The 20230-nt window shown below is 31.6% G+C and overlaps 1 protein-coding gene across 4 annotated transcripts in view; it reads left to right on the top strand.

The window, feature by feature from the left end:
- LOC143047802 (microtubule-associated serine/threonine-protein kinase 3-like) overlaps window positions 1-20230 on the top strand; it is an 84791-nt gene that overhangs the window by 43511 nt on the left and 21050 nt on the right. For 3 of the 4 annotated variants that reach the window (XM_076221087.1, XM_076221069.1, XM_076221094.1), the window contains 3 exons: window positions 15907-15994; window positions 17652-17736; window positions 18747-18928. In XM_076221087.1, coding sequence (XP_076077202.1) covers window positions 15907-15994; window positions 17652-17736; window positions 18747-18928 — 355 coding nt within the window. Of the gene's footprint in view, window positions 1-15906; window positions 15995-17527; window positions 17607-17651; window positions 17737-18746; window positions 18929-20230 lie in introns of all 4 variants that reach the window. The other variant, XM_076221079.1, reaches the window with a different exon arrangement.

Genomic DNA, 20230 nt, shown 5'->3' with positions numbered 1-20230 from the left:
ATGTTCATGCTTTTTTGCGGCAGTATCCTTGGATCTTTTTTTTCCTCTTTGATCTTTTAAATTTTGGCCAAATCTCACGCATTTGCTTAATGAAAAGTTGGCAGAACTGCTATACATGTTTCAATGAAAACTATGGCAATCGTATCCCTCAGAGCATTCTGCTCTTTGATTAAAATGAACAACCATTTCACATATATTAAGTCAAATTAATACAAGTGTCTAATGATTGAGTAGTTGAAAGGGAGAGAAATGTGAGGAAAGAGAAGTATTCAAGAAGAATTTGTTTCCCTTTTATTATCAGAAATTTTACTAGAAAGATCTAATGTGTGTGTCAAATGCCACTTTTAATAATTGGTTTAATATCTATAAAGTTCAACTAAATTGACTTGAACCTATTTTATAAAGTGAAAGGGTTCCTGTTTCCAGTGAAGTTTACAGAATTTGCCTAATACAGAAATCTGTATTGATTATTGATAACTTTAGACCTGTTTTGATAAATAGATAACTGATAAACTGACAGTTGTTTACAAGACAATGAGTTCTCTTGTATGCATTCAATATATTTCTTTTGATTATGAATAGATGTTTATTCTAATGATAATGAAATATTGATACATAAGGGTATGGCTGCTAATTTGATTATTACTGTTATGATGTCAACAATGTTAGTGGGTGATTACGTCATAATACTATAAGATAGATTTTTCATGTCAATTTTGATAATTGGGAAAAAGTGTTTTTATGCCCAACCTACGATAGTAGAGGGGCATTATGTTTTCTGGTCTGTGGCTCCATCGTTCATCCGTCTGTTCGTCTGTGTGTCCGTGCGTCCGTTCAGGTTAAAGTTTTTGGTCAAGGTAGTTTTTGATGAAACTGAAGTCCAATCAACTTGAAACTTAGTACACTTGTTGCTTATGATATGATCTTTCTAATTTTAAAGCCAAATTAGACTTTTTTCCCCAATTTCACAGTCCACTGAACATAGAAAATTCATTCATATCTTTAATTCCTCATAAATGAGATTCAGGTTAAAGTTTTTGGTCAAGGTAGTTTTTGATGAAATTGATGTCCAATCAACTTGAAACTTAGTACATATGTTCTCTATAGTATAATCTTTCTCATTTTAATGCCAAATTAGATTATTACCCAATTTAACGGTCCATGGAACATTGAAAAGGATAGTGCGAGTGGGGCATCCGTGTACTTTGGACATATTCTTGTTAGATAAGAAATTATTGGTTTCTGAATAATTTGTAAAGAAGCATCACTTCTATTAAAGTACTTTATTATATGAGAGCCTTGCCATTCCCCCTTTTATTTTGTGTGTATATGATTAGCTTTTGTGTCTTATAATTTATACTCTATCAGAATCAAGTGTAAATGCCTTATCAAGATATGTTTAGGAGTTGAAATATTTAAATTTATTTCAATTGGTAGAATTGAGAAAACAAATTTCTTGTTTAAAGTTTCTGACATGGTTTCATAGATATAAGAAGATGTGGTATGAGTTCCAATGAGACAACCAAGTCACATTTTGTAAAAGTAAACCATTCTAGGTCAAAGTACAGTCTTCAAAACGAAGCATTGGCTGGCAAGGAACAGCAAGCTATAAAGGGCCCCAAAGATGACTTGTGTAAAACCATTCAAACAAGAAAACCAACTGTCTAATCTATAGAAAAAACAAGAAACAAGAAACACTTATGAAACACATCAACCAACTACAGAACATCAAATTCCTGATTAAGGACAGGTGCAAACAATTGCAGCATGTTTATAAATGTTTTAAGGTACCAACCTTCACCCTTATCTAAAACAATAGTGTACCATCACAACATATAAAGACACACTATATAATATCAATTGAAATGGCTTAACTCAAGCAAAAGACATATTAACATAGTGAATACATGGTACAATGTATAATATTTTAGAAATGACCTGATGTAGCTCAGATATTGCATGTAAAGATGTAACAATGATGATTTCCTAATTGCACCGGAATCAGTAAGCAGATGGTCATGAAAAAAAATAATCAGAAAACCATTAGACAAACATACCCTTAATGATTCTATTTTTCTTAAAATGACAGTAAATGTTGATGTAATGATATGCTTTTTACTTATACTATGATATTGATTTCTGTATACCATCTTAATTTACATGATTAGAACTCAGACATATTATCGCTAAAACGAAATAGCAACATTAATGAATAAATCTATACAAAAAGCTTAATCTTAACCTTGGAATACTAAGGTTTCAAGGTATCACATGATAAATAATAGATCCATACACTTACAAAAACATGGATAGGTTTGCTGAAATAGATATACATTCATTTATTTGTTATTGAAAATACAAAGTTTAGTACTCTCATATAGTCACAGATTGTCACAAAAATCCATCATTAGCAAAGAGAAAAAAGACTAGGAAACCATTTCTACATGCAGTAAAAAATCCAAGACTCCAGATAACAAGATCTTTAATCCATTATTTTACATTTTTAACCGGATTTTTGTGACAAAACTGTCGGTTATTGATTTGGGGATGTACGGCGGGCGGGCGGGCGGTCGGGCGTGCGGTCGGTCGGTCGTGCAGGTGGCAACCAAATGTTGTCCGTGCATTTACTCATGAACCGTTCATCCCAAGCTTTTAAAATTTTAATATGTTGTTACTGACAACAAAATGAAGGTCAAGTTCAATAATGTCGATTTTGACTTTTACCGTTCAGGAGTTATGGTTCTTGAAAGATTAAAAAAAAAGATGTTTCCATTCATGTTGTTGCATTTACTTATGAACCATTCGACCTAAGCTCTTTCAAATTTTAATATGTTGATACTGATGACAAAAATGAGGTCAAATTTGATATTGACGATTTTCACTTTCACTGTTCATCAGTTATGGTTCTTGTGATATTACCAGGACACAAATAAATGTTAATAAATCCGGTTTGCTGTCGTTGTGACAGCCTCTTGTTTTATAAAATAAAACTACATTTTGACCAAGTGGCCTTAGGAGATAATCTTCAGTGTTCACTTGTATGACAACCCTAAGTTGTGATGTTTTACCCTGCTTGTGGCAAGGTGTATTCAAATCTGATCTCAGTCGATAAGGATTGCTATGTTTGGTAGTTTGAATGCTTAGAAGTAATGTGATATGAGAATTGTAGGAATTGATTCCGCTGTAGTGGAGGAGGCATTAAGTTTTACCCTTGTCTGTCTGTCTGTCCGTCCATACATACTTCCATAAGTCAGTATGTTCCCAAATTGATTTCCGTACTCTTACTATGGTTGCCTCAACCAAACAGTGTTCTCCCCAGGCCGTTGTAGCACTGCGATTTTCAGTGCTTTTACAATTTCCCCCTGTTCTATTGCACTGACCACAGCGCTATCTATCGCAAACGCATCGCTATACTTTTTTCGTAATTTTCGTAATTTTTCAAATTTCCCGCTTATTTTCACTTTGGATAACATGATCGACTGGTTTACTTTTTCTGAATGAATTATTTCCGTTGTATTAAATAACTCTGCGGGACCAGTCGAATAAATTTTACAAAATGGCGTCTTTAAAAGATGAAAATAAACAAAGATTTCAACATTGACATCTATTGTTTTAATTGATAGAATATATAGAGGCATTTATGAATAAAATGAGATGAAATAAATTGACTGCATTTACCGACGACACTCAAAATTTTGTTGAACGAACTTTGAGAACAAACGACGATTTTAAAAACGATCAAACACAGGGGTTTGTTAGAATTTGCCGGTCTTACTATCCATACGAACCTCGAAAATGAGCAAATCTTTGAAGTATAAATTATAACTTTTTCAAACTAATTATTGGTAAGGCAGCAATTCTACAGTAATGAATTTTACCATTTGAAAACAATTGAGAGGATATATGATTAGAAAAACAAACCCAAAGCCGATACCACTTGAGAAATTCACTTTCTCGATGTCCAGCTTGGATGATTTCATTTGAATATTATATAACGTTAAGGTCAGAAAAATTACAAATCATTATGCTTAAAAATGTCAATTCCTGTCAAACGTCCTAAGGTTAACAATACACTGCTTCAGTGGGTTACAAAACCAAATACAGAATCTGACAATGAATATATTAATGGTCCTACATGTTTTGCAACATCACCTGTTAGTGATAAGAAATCTTCACATAGGCAGTCTGGTATAGACCCATATTGGAAAAGACTGGAATAAGTTACCACCAAATTTCAAACAAGACTTCTACAGACTTACCCATGAAGTACTCCTTAAAACCTTTTCTCACTTAAACTAAATGTACCTATTGTTTTTATCTCAATATAAAAAAAAAATAAAATAAAAAATGTAAAAATTAAAAGTCCAATAAAAATTGTAAAGTTTATAAAAAAATAAAGAAAAATTGAAATTAATTTAAAAAAGCAACCTCAATCAGGCGTGCGCCAGAATGTACTCTTCAAAATGTTGATGGTTTTCTGTAACTAAAGAAGAAGACTTCTCCTTGGGTTTTATACACAGATAATATGAGGATTATATGAATTTACAATGGACAAAAAAAGACTTTTCTTCTATCATGTCTATATCCAGACAATAAAGTTAACAACAAAGTTAAAGGCCAGGGCTGACCTAGATAGAAATCCGGTTGGAGAGCAATTAAGCCAATAAGGAAATGGGAGGGGCCTTAACTATCTTATCAATTATTTATAGAAGTCAGCATGGTTAAAGAAAACAAACACATGTGGAATTTACCGAATTGTCGGAAATCACGCGCTAATTACCACAGCGCTATTCAAAAAACCTGGGGAGAACACTGCCAAATATTTTGAAACTTGCACACAATGCTTATTACCACAAAACACAGAAAAGTACAAATTTTGGTAGTTCTTGAGTTATGTCCCTTTATAATGTTGTATGCAAGCACCAGTGTCCCCACATTCTCCATTTATTTGAAGTTTGTTTTTGCTGTATAGCAGATGATAAAAATTGTTTGTTAACTTGTTTTCGTACAGGCAAGCCCTTTTCATGTGCTATTCAACTATGAGTTAACTCTGTAAACAGCTGTGAATATTTAAAAAATGTGTGGCACACATCTAGAAAAATTACGTAGAACACAACCCTGAGCCAGAAGACATATCACTGAAATGGAAGTGTTTTGCAATTATCTTCTTCTGGCAAAGAAATTATTTGGTATTACTTGTGCTGGTAAGAAAATAGTTTTTTGGGATGTGAAGAATTTCATAGAGGTATATAAATGTTCCAGACCGTATGAGTATTTGGACCGTACGCGTACAGTCTGGACCGTATGCGTACTTTTTCAAAATACGTATGCAGTCGGACCGTACGCGTACGGTCTGACTAATATTAAGAAGTTGGTCAAGTTTAGATACAAATATATATAACAGATCAACATAACTTATATCTCAAATTAATATAAAAAGTTCAATAGTAATTGAAATAAAAACTTAATATTTTAACTATTTAAAAAAAAAAACACGCTTATTTAATCTGTTAATCTCCTGTACTTAGCATGTCAGTAATTCATTAATTGCAGCCCAGTATGCTCATTGAAATTGAAGTTATCGGAAGTAAACATAATGTGGGAGGACAATTGTCATAGAATATTTAGGAACTTTACAAAAAAAAAATGCATATGCAAAGGAACATGCATGAACAAATCATGTTAATGTAAAAAAAATATGACGTTCCTTGTGGTAGCAAGACTAGTGTCACCTTGGGCCAGAGTAACAAAATAGGATTCAGATATACAATTAAACAAATATTTAATGTCAATTGTTCGCTTATTCACTTCATCCATCTATTTGTAATAATAACAATTTGTATAACTAAAAATAAAGATTTTGATAAATATTTGTTTTTAACCCATATGATCTCAAAACATGTCTGGTCAGCTGGACCGTACGCGTATACTCATACGGTCCGACCGTACGCGTATGGTCGGACCGTACGAGTATACGTATACGTTCCGGACCGTACGCGTACAGTCCAAATACTCATATGGTCTGGAACATAAACACCAAATCATACCTTGATATTAATACAGATACTTTGTCCCCATATGATAACTTTCTTCCATAGTTTGACTACTGATTGTCCAGAGATTAATTTACATTCAGTTGCTTTAAATGATTACTTTGGAATTGAAAGTAGTATTTGCTTATTAATGTTGATTACATACTCAAGATTCTCCTGAGATCTACAATTGTATGAATTACTGGTTGTATCGAGTCAAGAATACACATTTTTTTCATTATTCTGATGTAAAAATACTTGCATTTTTCATTGGAATTGGGAAATATTCTTCATTGTTTGTGCCAATATATATTTACTAAAAAAAACCAGTTCTCACATCTTAGTATGACCTTGGAAATGACGAGCAGTAATTATGATCAATCAGAGATCTCAGGATTTATTTATTGATGAAGTTACTTATATTAATTTAATGGAAGCAGAAGTTGTCTCTACATCAGGATCAGAATTTTCAGGCATCAATTTGTCAATTTTATTAACAGATGCTACTCACTTCCTTCCCCTGAAATTGTCAGCTCCTTCACATGAAAGGTTGAATGTCCATATAATAAACAGGAGTACAAATTGGATTTAATTAATATTTTGATCTAGTTTTGAAAGTGGTTTGAGATCATTGTCCTCAGAGTAAAAGATTAAAAGATTCATTGACCACTGAAAAAGATTTTTTTTATTTTTTTTTTATAGACATGATAGATAAGACATAGAAGAGAACATTTATAATAGTCTTTATCTTATCTTCTTATATCTATTTACCAGTCAATAAATTTTCTAAGTTTGTTTCTTGAAGTTGGATGATTTTCATCATATTATATCTGAATCTGATAAAGGTTGAACATGAGAAAGATAAATGGTAGATATTAATAATTAACAGATTCAATCAATGATTAATGAAGTTACCATCTCATAATCTCTGTGAGAGCTTAGTAGGTTAAAAGCAATACAGGTATGACCACATGGTGTTGGAATGAACTCCCAGGTAGCATTCACGATCTTGCATTCTGTTATTGAATAATGTTGACTTATAAAAGAGATACATGTATAACATGTATATACAATGCTGCTGAAAAGGACAAAGTAGGAGAATTGCTTCATGAGAGATAAATACAAGATCAATTACACCTTTTATTGTGATTCATTAGGTATTCCATTACTGTCCCTTTTAGCAGTTGTGTTATTGGATTTTTTGTCAGTATGCTAAAGTCAGCAGTATGAATAAGTTAAATAGAACAAGAATTGTGCAAGTGACGGAAATGATCAGTTTGTTGTGTTAAATTCACAGGGAAATTTTTCAATGTGAATATTTGTTGTTAAGTGAAAATAAGATTTTTTAGCAATGATAGTGTTTGAGAAGTCTCTTCCTCACCAATTGAAATGATCAACAGGAAAGACATTGATTTATATTATTGGAGTTTTTCGTGTATTTTATGGATAATCTTTTGATAAATTGTAATTGGAAGATTTCTTTGTAATGATGCTCCTTCATCATGCTGATTCTGACTGATTCCATAGAAACCATTCTGTGATTTCCTGACTTTATTCTTATTCCTATGCACTAATAGGATTATATTTTTATGTATGATTATGTGAAGGATGGATAAGAAGACATTCAAGAGTGTACATTACAAATTGTGGTATAAAACGTAAACGATGGGTGTTAATCTGTACAGTGCACTTTTAAGAAGATTATTTATATGACAGAGGGAATAGTATCACAACATGTTCTTAGTTAAAGCATAGTATTTATAAGTGGTAGTATTTACTGAATTAAACAAGATGGATGATGATATGTTATTGTTGAAGAGACTACATTGTCACAGTACTTGGTCCTCTGGATCCGTTGAAAACTTGACCAGTTTAGGAGATAAAAACCGAGGGCGATCTCGATATAGGAAGCACAAATGTTTGTCATGGCTGGGTAGGTAAAATGGTTATTGTACAGAAAGAATTTAAATTCATTTTTTTAAACGATACACTCTGTATTTTAAGAAACTTTAATGATTATAGCCAATTATATTTGGGATACAGTTGAAATAGCATTGGAACATCTTAATTTGCATGGAAATTATTTGGTTTCACCCAATTATGCATAAAGTTTACTGTTTTTTTTCTTCACTTTTTAAAGAGAACACCCATGATATGTTGAAGTCTGTACTAAAAATCATTAACTATTTCCTATCAAAACACAAGGTTTATAATATTATTGGTATTCACTGTGTTTTTTTTCCACCAAAGATTACTTTGTATTTGAAGTATCTTTTTATCCTTCTGAGTTCAAGAATAAAAGCCCTAAAGCAATCATCAGAGGAAGGAATACAATTTCAGGGTTACTAATCTTGTACTACAGATGTTAAAGGTATCAATATTTATCATAAGATAGAAATACCTGCTGTGTTCATTCCAACCATGTACCTGGTGATTAACTTGTTAAATATTAAACTTAATTAGTTCATGTTAGAATTTATGTGTTACTTTACTGATCTAAAATCAGATAAGTAAGGATTTTAGGTTGATACACTTGAGGTCTTGTATCCCTGAAGTTCACAGAAAAATCTATCCATGACACATTGACTCATGATGTAAGACCGGAATTTCCTTTTTCTAAACTAGTAGATCAAAAGATGAATCTCAATTGTATCTATTGAGTCCAGTCATTTTCATTCCTATTGTAAAAAGTAAAAAGAGAAAATATTTTTAAAGTTAATTTGACAAATGGCTGAAATGCTTTATCTAATAGAATGTCTAAAGAAATGAAATGAAATAATGGTCTTACAATGCTGACAAACTTTTTATAGAACTTACAGACACAAATATTCGTTTAATTTACCCTGATTCGAGTACAAAAAAGATCTTACCAAATATACCACTGTGGTTGTAAGAGAAGATTATATTCAATGTAGAGATAGGATAAGGATGTGTTAGCACTCAATGTTGTCATCTCAATTAACAAAAAATCTTATAAAACCATTTCAGTGAAGATGTAATGTTATGGTTAGGAATTAAGGATGCGTAGTGAGTAATGAGGGTACTTGTGAGAGGCAAGTATGTGCTTAATAGGTTAAATCACAATTAAAAAAAGATATTCAAATTAAATTACATATATAGTCTTTTCTGTAAGACATATATAGATGGCACAGTCTTTTCTGTTAGACATATATGCAAAAAGGAGAAAGTGTGATGAGACTGCTGTTTTGGCCCCCTATTACTGGCCCCTAAATTCAAAAACGAAAAGTTTTTATAAATCAGCCAATTATCATGCTTTAACTGGTTTCAACTCATTGGACTATCAATCATCAGTACTTATACTTATATTTTAATTATATCTTACTAACTAAAATAAGTTTAGTATAGTTACAGTCATTGTTTAAAGTCCTCTGGACTTTTGTTTTTTTTTAAAGTGATGACTATATCTGTACATCAATTAATCTTACGACTTACGTCATTGTAAACAAATCAATCTTGCATCAGTGTAAACAAATAAATCTTCCATGTTGGTGTTAAAAGAGTTTGTTTTAAACATTAAGTTAATTATTTCTTTATTAACTATATTATTTTTTAATAACTTTTCTAACAAAACAGTGGTGCATTGGAGTTAATAAGTGCCTTCAACAATAGCAGTATCAGATTAAACAGTGGTTTACAGTTTGCAGAGGTAAACATAAACATAAACATAAACAAAAGTAATTTATTTAATATAAAACCAATTGATAAGTGTTTCTGCTCACACCTAATTTAGAATATATTCTTTATTACCATGAAATCCAAATTAAACAAGACCAATGTCTATAACATGATGACTTTCTCAGTAGAACTGACTAGATAAGTCCCTGTATGGGAGAACTTGTGCTCAACGTTAATATTTCATTGGAAACAGGATTCCATTGGGAAATCAGCATTATTTGAAATTGATTTTAAAGAATTTTGTCAGGCATATTCAATATAAGTTTCATGTTTAGATTATCGGGTAATTTCATGCATTAAATTTAATGTATTATTTTTTCTAGTATAAGAATAGTTGAAAAGGAAAATGACATACGTAAATAGTGGGTAATGCCCCTGTGTGTAAGCATATTTGCTTATAAACAATAACAAAAGCAGGTTACTTAATCATATTGTTTACAATACTGAACATTTGATTCTTTTTATCTTGACCTTGAATGACCATGGTGTTATATGGTATATCTAATATATCAAAGAGTTTCTATAATCTCTCTTAAAACCTATCTGAATTTTTTATTTATCCCTCACTGCTGGAGATAAAATTGTTTTCTTTTGATAAACATTAATATTCTTAATCTGAAAGAGAAAAACAGCATTAAACTCTGATTTTTGTCGAGCCTGCAACTTTTGTTGCAGAAAGCTCGACATAGGGATAGTGATCCGGCGGCGGCGGCTACGGCGGCGGCGGCGGCGGCGGCGGCGGTGTTAGCTCACTTCTTAAAAGCTTTATATTTTAGAAGGTGGAAGACCTGGATGCTTCATACTTTGTATATAGATGCCTCATGTTACGAAGTTGCCGTCAGTCACATGTCCAATGTCCTTGACCTCATTTTCATGGTTCAGTGACCACTTGAAAAAAAAGTTCAGATTTTTTGTAATGTTGAATTCTCTCTTATTATAAGTAATAGGATAAATATATTTGACATGTGCGTACCTTGCAAGGTCCTCATGTCTGTCAGACAGTTTTCACTTGACCTCGACCTCATTTCATGGATCAGTGAACAAGGTTAAGTTTTGGTGGTCAAGTCCATATCTCAGATACTATAAGCAATAGGGCTAGTATATTCGGTGTATGGAAGGACTGTAAGGTGTACATGTCCAACTGGCAGGTGTCATCTGACCTTGACCTCATTTTCATGGTTCAGTGGTTATAGTTAAATTTTTGTGTTTTGGTCTGTTTTTCTCATACTATATGCAATAAGTCTACTATATTTGTTGTATGGAATGATTGTAAGGTGTACATGTCTAGCGGGCAGATGTCATGTGACCTTGACCTCATTTTCATGGTTCAGTGGTCAAAGTTAAGTTTTTGAGTTTTGGTCTTTTTTTCTAATACTATATGCCATAGGTCAACTATATTTGGTGTATGGAAATATTTTATGATCTTTATGTCAGTCGTGCAGGTTTTATTTGACCGTGACCTCATTTTCACGGTTCATTGCACAGTGTTAAGTTTTTGTGTTTTTGGTCTATTTTTTTCTTAAACTATAAGTAATAGGTCAACTATATATATTGTATAGGAGCATTGTTAACTGAACATGTCTGCCTGGCATGGTTCATCTGACCTTGACCTCATTTTCAAGGTTCATTGGTCTTTGTTTAGTTATCTTGGTTAATGTTATGTTTATGTGACAGTTGTAATAAAGCTTAGCTTTATACTAAGGACTATCAACATAAAATCAATGATTAGTATAGAAGGCGAGACATTTCAGTGTGTGCACTCTTGTTTAATATAAATTGCTCTTCCCCAAATTATGAAGCATTAAACTCTAATATAAGATGTTCTTCCTCAAATTATGACTTGTTTGTGCACACAAACATGTTATGATGTCAGCTATTTGTGCTCTTCCTTTTTTGTGGAATATTTCATGTAAATATTTTTATAACCTTCATAACACTAGTTTGAAATTAACTGTATTTATGATCTCTAGTAGACAGTGTATGCATTGAGTACTTTCTATCAAATCATCTCAACCTATACTACAATGGGAAAATGATGACAAAAGTATCTCCCTCTTAAATAAAACTCTTTTATATTTATGTATATGAGCTCTTTGTAAAATATGTTTACAAGTCAGTGGCGGATCCAGGGGAGGGGGTTCCGGGGTTGGAACCCCCTTTTTTTTGGCCGATCAATGCATTTGAATGGGAGCATATAGTTGGAACCCGCCCCCCTCCTTTTTTTTTGTGCTGGAATATGCAAATACACTAAATATGCTGGAAACTTGATCAGAAATTTTCAAGAAAAAGACTAACACTTCAAATGATATTAATATCCAATTGCTCTTTATTTTAAAACCCATTGGTTGATTTTACCAGTAGGTAAACAGATAAAATTGCAAATTACCCACACTACACTTAGCAGTACATGTATTTGTTCAATGGACACAGGAGCAGATCCAGCTATTTATAAAAGGGGGGTTCCTAAACCAGGATAAAGAGGGAGTTTCAACTGTATGTCCCCATTCAAATGCATTGATCCTAAAAAAAGGGGGAGGGGCATCCTCTCCCTTGGATGCCACTGGTCCAATAGAGTGTTTCAAATAAAATGTAAGTGGAATACAATTGATAGTGTGACTTCATTGTCAATTTTTAAAGTACACTTCTCCAACAAATTATGTCATTATGTGTCCATTAACCTGATTGCATGTATAGAAGCAGTTGGGAGATTAAGTGCACATGAGTTGAAGCATGCATGTTTTCCATTATAATGTAGGATTAATTGCTCATAAACATACTGTAGGGAGTACAGCAGAACTAATTTCTCAGTCTTCACAAGAAAAAAAATAAATTTTGCAAATTGATGTTGTAATTATTGGCAGCAACTGATATAATGCTGAATCAAAGGTGATTATTGACAGAATTATCATGCTTTGAGTGGCATTCTGTCAGATGAGAGAAAGAAGAGATTTCACTATTGATTTCTCTGTACAGATATTCATAATATTCTCTGATATTTGATTGTTATTCTATCCTTCAAGTCACTAATTCATTTGGGATCCAGATTTTCAGATTTCCCTAGCTGTCCATTATCACAGATTAGTGGAAATTCCAAGAAATTGAGAAACTGTTTTATTTTTATAAATTACATCTGAGACTTGTGTATGTCACCTCTTCTAGATTTGAATCTCTTGCTATTAGGTACTGGTAATTTGATTGTATCCTTTTTATATCAACATTATTACACCAACATTATGAACAAAAGAAAAATCACCAGGAAATTGTTAGGTTTTCTGTCTATTTCCTAAAATTGAAATAAAAAATGTTGACTCTTGAATGTTACATAGACAAATAAAGTGAGGCATGAAAATAGTTGAATGCTGTTTGCAGAAGCATGCTTTAATCCGTCATATGACAGTCACAGCATAGGTAGTAAGGGTTAAGTTATTTTTATGCCCTAAAAATAAAGCTCTTGCAGAGAAGATATTATAAATTTTCATAACAAAGGAAAATGCAAAAAATCAAGGAATATAAATTATTTCATAATGAGTAAATTATTCATTAAAATTAATAGATATGCTGACTTTAAGTAGAGATTTCAATCCAAATTTCCCTTGTGGAAACATTGTGTACAGAAAAATAATAACTGGCACTTGTAGATTGTTGGTAAGCTATTCATCATAAAGAATTTTCTAAGGAAAACATTCAGTGTGTTTCCATTAAAAAAATCCTTGTTTTAATAAATTCTTTTTCTAAGTATCTAGTTTTTGTAGTTGTAGAATATCATGTTGGCTATTCCTAGTAAATAATGACACTCTTATGTTAGTTGGAGTGTCAACTTTCTAATTAATGACACTGCCTTGACATTAGTGTCTGTTTTAATTTGAGATATTGTTTCCTAGCATCTTCTACATCTCCCTTTGCACTGCTAAAATGTACTTTTATGTTTAGCATTCTTACATTTATCTTTAAAACCAATTATGTCTGATTAATGTCTTTAATAGAGGACAAAGATTGGTTGATAATTTTTGGTAAATGACTTGTTTGCTTCAATTTGAACATCAGGAAACTCCTTGCACAGAAATTGATTACATTAATTGTTAACTGATATGGCAAATTGTTTTCATTAATTGATTGATTTGTCTATTTTAATTACATTTTGGAATACCTAATTGATGATTAAAATGAATGAAGGTTCTGTTGCTGGCAGAACAATCTTATTGCAAATTTCTCTCCCCTTTTTTTAAAAATAAAGTTTGACCCACTTTCCTCTTTTCAAAAAGAAGAGTTGACAGAGGCAGATTAAGAGGGGACCCTTTTGTTGATTATATAGGGAATCACAGATGCATGACTGGAGTGGGCCCCCCTCTTATGAAAATTTCTAGATCTGTCACTAGTTGAAGACAGAAAGTGGAAAGTTGATATCTTCTGAAGAAATTTTTTTGAAGTAAAATATACAATACTAGATTGTTATAATATTTATTGTCATTCTTGTATCACAACAGGATTCACATGGTTTGAATTCAAAGTAATTTTAATTAGATTAATCATTTTCCATGTTTTGACAAAAAAATATTTCCAGTCAAACCTTTGGTGACTTATAAGACTTGAAAGTTGTCTTTCATCATCAGTCTGATACAGAAAATCAATTTTAATCTCATGTTTTTTTTAAAATCAAAGACCGCATTCCATTTTAAATTGGAATTGAATACATGTTTCATTTGCTGATATTGAAGATAAATTTCACACCATGTTTCATGAGACTTTCTTGCATGTCACAGATAAAGCAGCAAGATAATATAAGCATGCATATTTTGTGTTTTACCGAGAAGTTGTCAGACAATTTATTCAAGTATTTGTTAGAATTGTTTACTTGTTATATCTTGTTGATAGAACCCCACTCAAGGGACATCAGTTCCAGAGTGGTCTGAGTAGTTCATCTGATCACTAGTCTGAGTTTGTATTATATAGTATCATGTTTAATGAATTGTTCTGATCTGTCAAAACAATGTTTAGAAAAATGAAGAACCTTTATATAACTTAGTTGTTGCTATATTAACAAGTAAGATGGTTAAACATGTAAATAGACAATTCAAATTCGCATGAGATGAATTTTGAATCATTAAACAGAAATCTGTATTCAAGCATACAGTGAAATCTTTTGTCCTATCAATTGTGTAAAACAGTTATATATTCTGAACATGTAGTTGTAAATATGATTGTAAATGTGTTATTTCTTGGTACAGATTTACATAAGTAAATTCAGTATTGTAATGAGGAGGAGTTATGTGTCTGATAACATGATGTATTTCTAGAGAAATTATATCTTTGCTTAAGGAACAAATTTCTTATTTGCGTTGACAATTTTGTTCAACTTAAACCTATAAAACAATTCAACATGACATTAACTTTTCACATAAACAGTTTTGCCTTTGGGTCCTTCTGTTGGGATTTTCAATCTTAGGCTGATGTAAGGCAATTATCTCCAGCATTATATAACTAGACTAACAAAACTAACAGGGTTTCTTCAAAACGGGAAAGAAAATAAATATGAGGTTTTTGATTTTCCTGTTTTAAATGTGATTTCTTTTAAGATAAGACATTTGTTCCTCAAAGCTGAGTAAGTGGTTGACAGACAGCTGAGGTTTACCTAACTGGTAAACTTATATCTGACATTGCTTTATCTTTTTGAAGTTGTGTATAACTGGTTTGTTTTTAAATAAATTGATCAGAAATGTTATATTTTTAATAAATTGAAAAGGTTTTGAAATTGAAAAATTGACAGAACTACATTGTTTACACTAGCATACGTGTGCACAGTGGAATCGATTATGCAATGAAAGCTTTTATTTATTTTGAAAATAAATATTACAGAAAATAGTTCCTCAGGTGGTTGTGGTTTGCCTACACAATACTGCAGACTACAGCAGGAATTCATAGTACATGTACTTAGAACTCACGCACTTGACAATTGAATTATAGATCTGTTGATTCTGCCTTAAACTAGAAATTTGAATCTTTTTAAGAGAAGAAGCAGCCTATCAGAAATAGGAGAACCTAATTGGTTTTTGATGAGTTTTAAATCATGTCTTCTCAGTACATTTGTACTTGCAATGTTTTTATGAAATATGTATGCGGGTCACAGCTGACTTTGTACAGTGATGCAATTTTCTTATGAAATATTTTTGTTTTCTTTTAGGTCACAGCCCACATGATAGTCCCAGAAATATGTCCCCAAGTACTCATGGTAGTTTTGCTTTCAACTCAGCGCATAACCAAGTTAAAAAGTAAGTATATTAAAAAATAAAATGAAAAAAAAAAAAAAAATACCACGAAGACCTTACAAAATGTCATAAGAAATGGAAAAAAGGAAGCTTTTAGATTTTGTAGATGACATCTCTGTAAGGAATATTCTCAATTAAGATGCAATAAATGGATATTTTATGAGTGAACCTGATTTGCAAGGGAAACATAGTCCAGTAGTTCAGGACATCAGAATACATTTTCTGTAATATTGGTAAAATGATTGTTTTATGATGCCATATTTTACCTCGAATGACAAACATTGCCAAATATGGGTCAATTATCACTTATGCTGTCTCAGCCTGTCTGTGCATTTATTTGGTCAATATTCAACCAATAGTATGAAAGAAAGGTTTAAAGTTTGGATTTGTATAGACTGTGTATTGACTTGAACATGTATTTTAGATCTTCGTGTCATTTGGTTGATATCTCAATGAAGTAGACCAAACATCTATTTTGTTCATTTGAGACCTTCTCTTCCCAAGTCCAACACTCTTGTCTGGTAAAGCTTATTGAATTTAGACTTATCTGAAAAAAAAAAATATTGACTAGTTGTCTGTACTAGATTGAGATATTGAAGCGTGATGTATTTATCTAATAAGGAGCAGCAATCAATAAAGATGTTCTTAGGTTGACATTGCATAATATTCAAGATTTGTTTTGCCAGGAATAAATTTTACAATCAGAAATACTACTAATTTTTCATTTACATGTTTTTCACTGCTCACTGAAAATGGTAACCTATCAAAAAACTAGTGTTCACATTATTTGTAATATACCATAACAAAAGCCATGTTTAAAACAGACCAAGCAGAAGTTTTTTGCAGTCCATTAAAATGACATCCATGGAGCTGTAGTACTACAGTATAACTTCTCTGAAAAAATTAATAAAAGTAACTTTTTAGTTAATACATTTATGTTTGCTGCAATTGAATCAGCTCAAAATTGAACATGGTTTCAATATTATCTTAAATTTTGATCCCTGAAAAAGATTATCAATTTAAATATTTTAATACTCAGATTGACTTTGCTTTACATAGATCTCCAATGGGAGATATGGGCTCTGCAGAACCTCTAGATAAATTGTGTCAGCTAGTCTGTATGCCATTTATGATAAACTAGTTAAATTTCCCAGTATAAACTATGCTACAATGCCATTTTTTTCAAGACAACAGAAATCATATTTGTTGGCAAAAGATACCATATTAAGAGAACTCTCTTGACAGCATGAATAAAGATGAATTGAAAGAAAAAATGAAAATAAGTTCATATTAAAGCTTGTGGGAAATCATATCCTTATATTCCACTTCATTCAATATCTTGGCAAATTTCACCAAGATCTCATTACTACAAAGGCTGATACATTGATTTCATTTCAGAATTTTTATAATGAAATAAAAAAAAACCATTAAATGTGAGTTCCACTGATCAAAGCTTTTCTATTTTCAAATAAATTAAATGTCTGTCTTATTGACCTTCACCCCTCATGTCTTCCAATACTCTTTTAAACATTATAGGAATGCTGATTTGGAGAGCCTTTATAAAGATTTCTCATTTGGAGCTGATCGAGTTGCAAAGGTGCTGGCTACATACCAGGTGAGCAATACAAGCTCTAGTTGAATTTGTCATTTATTATTTCAGATGTGATGGTAGACGCTGGTCTTTTGCCTCCTTGCCATCTTCAGGTTACGGGACAAACACGCCATGTAGCAGTTCTAATGTATCGGTAAACATTTATGTTGTACATCTTCTACATCTTCTTCTATGGATAAAATATAATTCTTTCATTAACCATAGTCGTTTTCTACACACCAATAATAAAAGATGTAAACAAAAGTGCAAAATTATTTATAAAATACTCCTTATAGCATTATGAGAATTTTTGAAAGGATATTAGAAAAATTATGAAATAAATGAAGAACAGGGATTAAGGAATTTATGTAAAGGCATATATTTGCTTATCTTTCAAATTTTGTCAGAGTGTTGATTCAGGAGAAATTTAGCTTTTAAGTGAATTGTCAGAAAACTGGCTGCATGCCTACTTTGAGTGCCAGAGGTCAGTGTTTTAATACCCAGTTGGGTCAAACCACACCAATTTACGTTAGCTATTTGAGAGAGAACTAGCACACTAAAAATGAGTCACACAGCTTATAAGTTTACTACAAAAAAGGTTTCATATTTATACTAAGTCTAGTTGTTGTCATTCTCAAATGCATGTAATATTTCCCACTGGATGTTAAACACCAATCCATCATCATCGTCTATGTCAGAAATGTATTTGATTAAAAGTCAAGTGGTTTAAGTAAATTATGTGACCAGATCCTGATTTAAAGAGTTCAAAGTATATAAAGATTCTTTCACTGATAGTGCTTAAGATTGAGGAGATAACTGTATTGTATTTTAAGCTCAAACAGCATCAATTGGTGATTTGATAGTGGCAAATTCAGTTTAAAGGTATTTGTGACCATCAAATCACCAATTGATGCCGACGAAGCTTATATACAATATGATTATCTCCATTGTAATCAAACTGACAGAAAATGTCAAATCATATTTTTAAAATCTGTTGGACCTTGTCTGCTCTTGGACTTACTTTTCATAGCATCCTTTGGGAATTGATGCCATGAGAATTAGTGACGCTGTTCAATCAAAATGAACATTACAAACAATGTTGCATCAGAATCTGTGATTGATTGTGGTTCAGTTGATAATGTGCTTAATAATGTTTGTTTTCAGTCCCAGTACTCATCACAAGAGAAGTTAAACCAGTTGCCATACCACCCTAATAATGAAGACCTGGGTCTTTATGCAAAGCATTTCAGTGGTCCCCACGAAGGTCACATGATAAGCCTAGACGACAATGATGGTCGACATTCTCCACTGTCACCCTTTCAAAGACCTCGATCTAGAAGCCTCAGGTGAGACATGTTCATTCAATCCCAACATAATAATGTCATTCCACAAATTTGAAAATGCAAGTAGATTAGTAAGCATGTTACTAAAAGCTTAAATTGTACAAATTATAGGGAAGGGGTGTGTTTATGCAAATCAAAAATCCTGTATGAAATAAGCAATATACTAAGGGATGATGTTGAAGCCTTGTCATACTTAAGATTCATTATTTGTAGGGTACTTATTTTTGTTGAGAAAAGGAACCACACACTTGATAATCATCAATATGCAATTTTCAGATAGGCTTGCATAGAGAATTTAGCAAAAACCGTATTATCAAGTATCAAAAACAATTCAATTTTTTCCAAATCTCCTAAAAAATGGTACCAATGAATATTATGAATTATAGTATGCCAGTTTGTTTTTTAAACATTGAATATTTTGATTATGTATCTGGTCTGAAATATTGTCCATTTATCTTTTGCTATTTGACATTAAATATTATCTATTTCTGTGACCAAATATGATTTATGTGCATTTTGGCTTTCTTATTTAGGTGTCTGTAATCAATATAAAACTCCTACTATAAAAATCATTGACACACTATGTTTTGTCCATAAATCTAATAAAAGGATCATATTTAGAAAATTGTTCATTACAGAGTTCAGTTACGTCATTCATGTATTTTTGGTACATTTTCTTAAAAAAAGAAAAGAAGTAATTTATGAAATCCTTTGGTTTGATTTTGATTTTGTTAGAAAAGAGTTGATTTATCCTCTTATAAGGCATTTCCAGCAAACCATGGGAAAACCATAAATTATTTTCCAAGTTAATAAGCTAATGTATATGATAAGTCAAAAAGTAATCAGTTAATGGCACTAAAATTACCTCATCACACTAAAGACCTTATACAGTCATCAGCATACATACATCTTTTTAACCAATGTTCTGTATGTTAGAGGAAAAAACATAAAAAATATGTAAACCATATAAATTTACACATATGTATTGATATTTAATAAAGATAATTTTATTGTCAATTAATTGTTTACAATTAAAATTTCATAATTCTAATTTAAATTTTGAATTTGATACACAAAAGCTCATTTAAGCTACAATAAGTCAGACTAAAATGAATAGTTCCATGTTTAAATGACAGTCATAGTAATTTTTTCAACACAAAACAGAGTTTGTTCAGTCTTTTGCTTCCTTGATCACTGCTTTGAAATAATAATAAAATTCTAAACTGATTTCTAGATTTGTCTCAACTATATTTCTGCAATCTGCATTAGTTTTAAATGAGCTTTTAACTTTTAAGTTCCTTTGAG

The sequence above is a fragment of the Mytilus galloprovincialis genome, chromosome 1, assembly GCF_965363235.1.
Source record: "Mytilus galloprovincialis chromosome 1, xbMytGall1.hap1.1, whole genome shotgun sequence".
In the NCBI taxonomy this organism is placed as follows: domain Eukaryota; kingdom Metazoa; phylum Mollusca; class Bivalvia; order Mytilida; family Mytilidae; genus Mytilus; species Mytilus galloprovincialis.
Note: the sequence above shows the minus strand (reverse complement) of the source record. Positions and strands in the feature narration are given on the sequence as shown.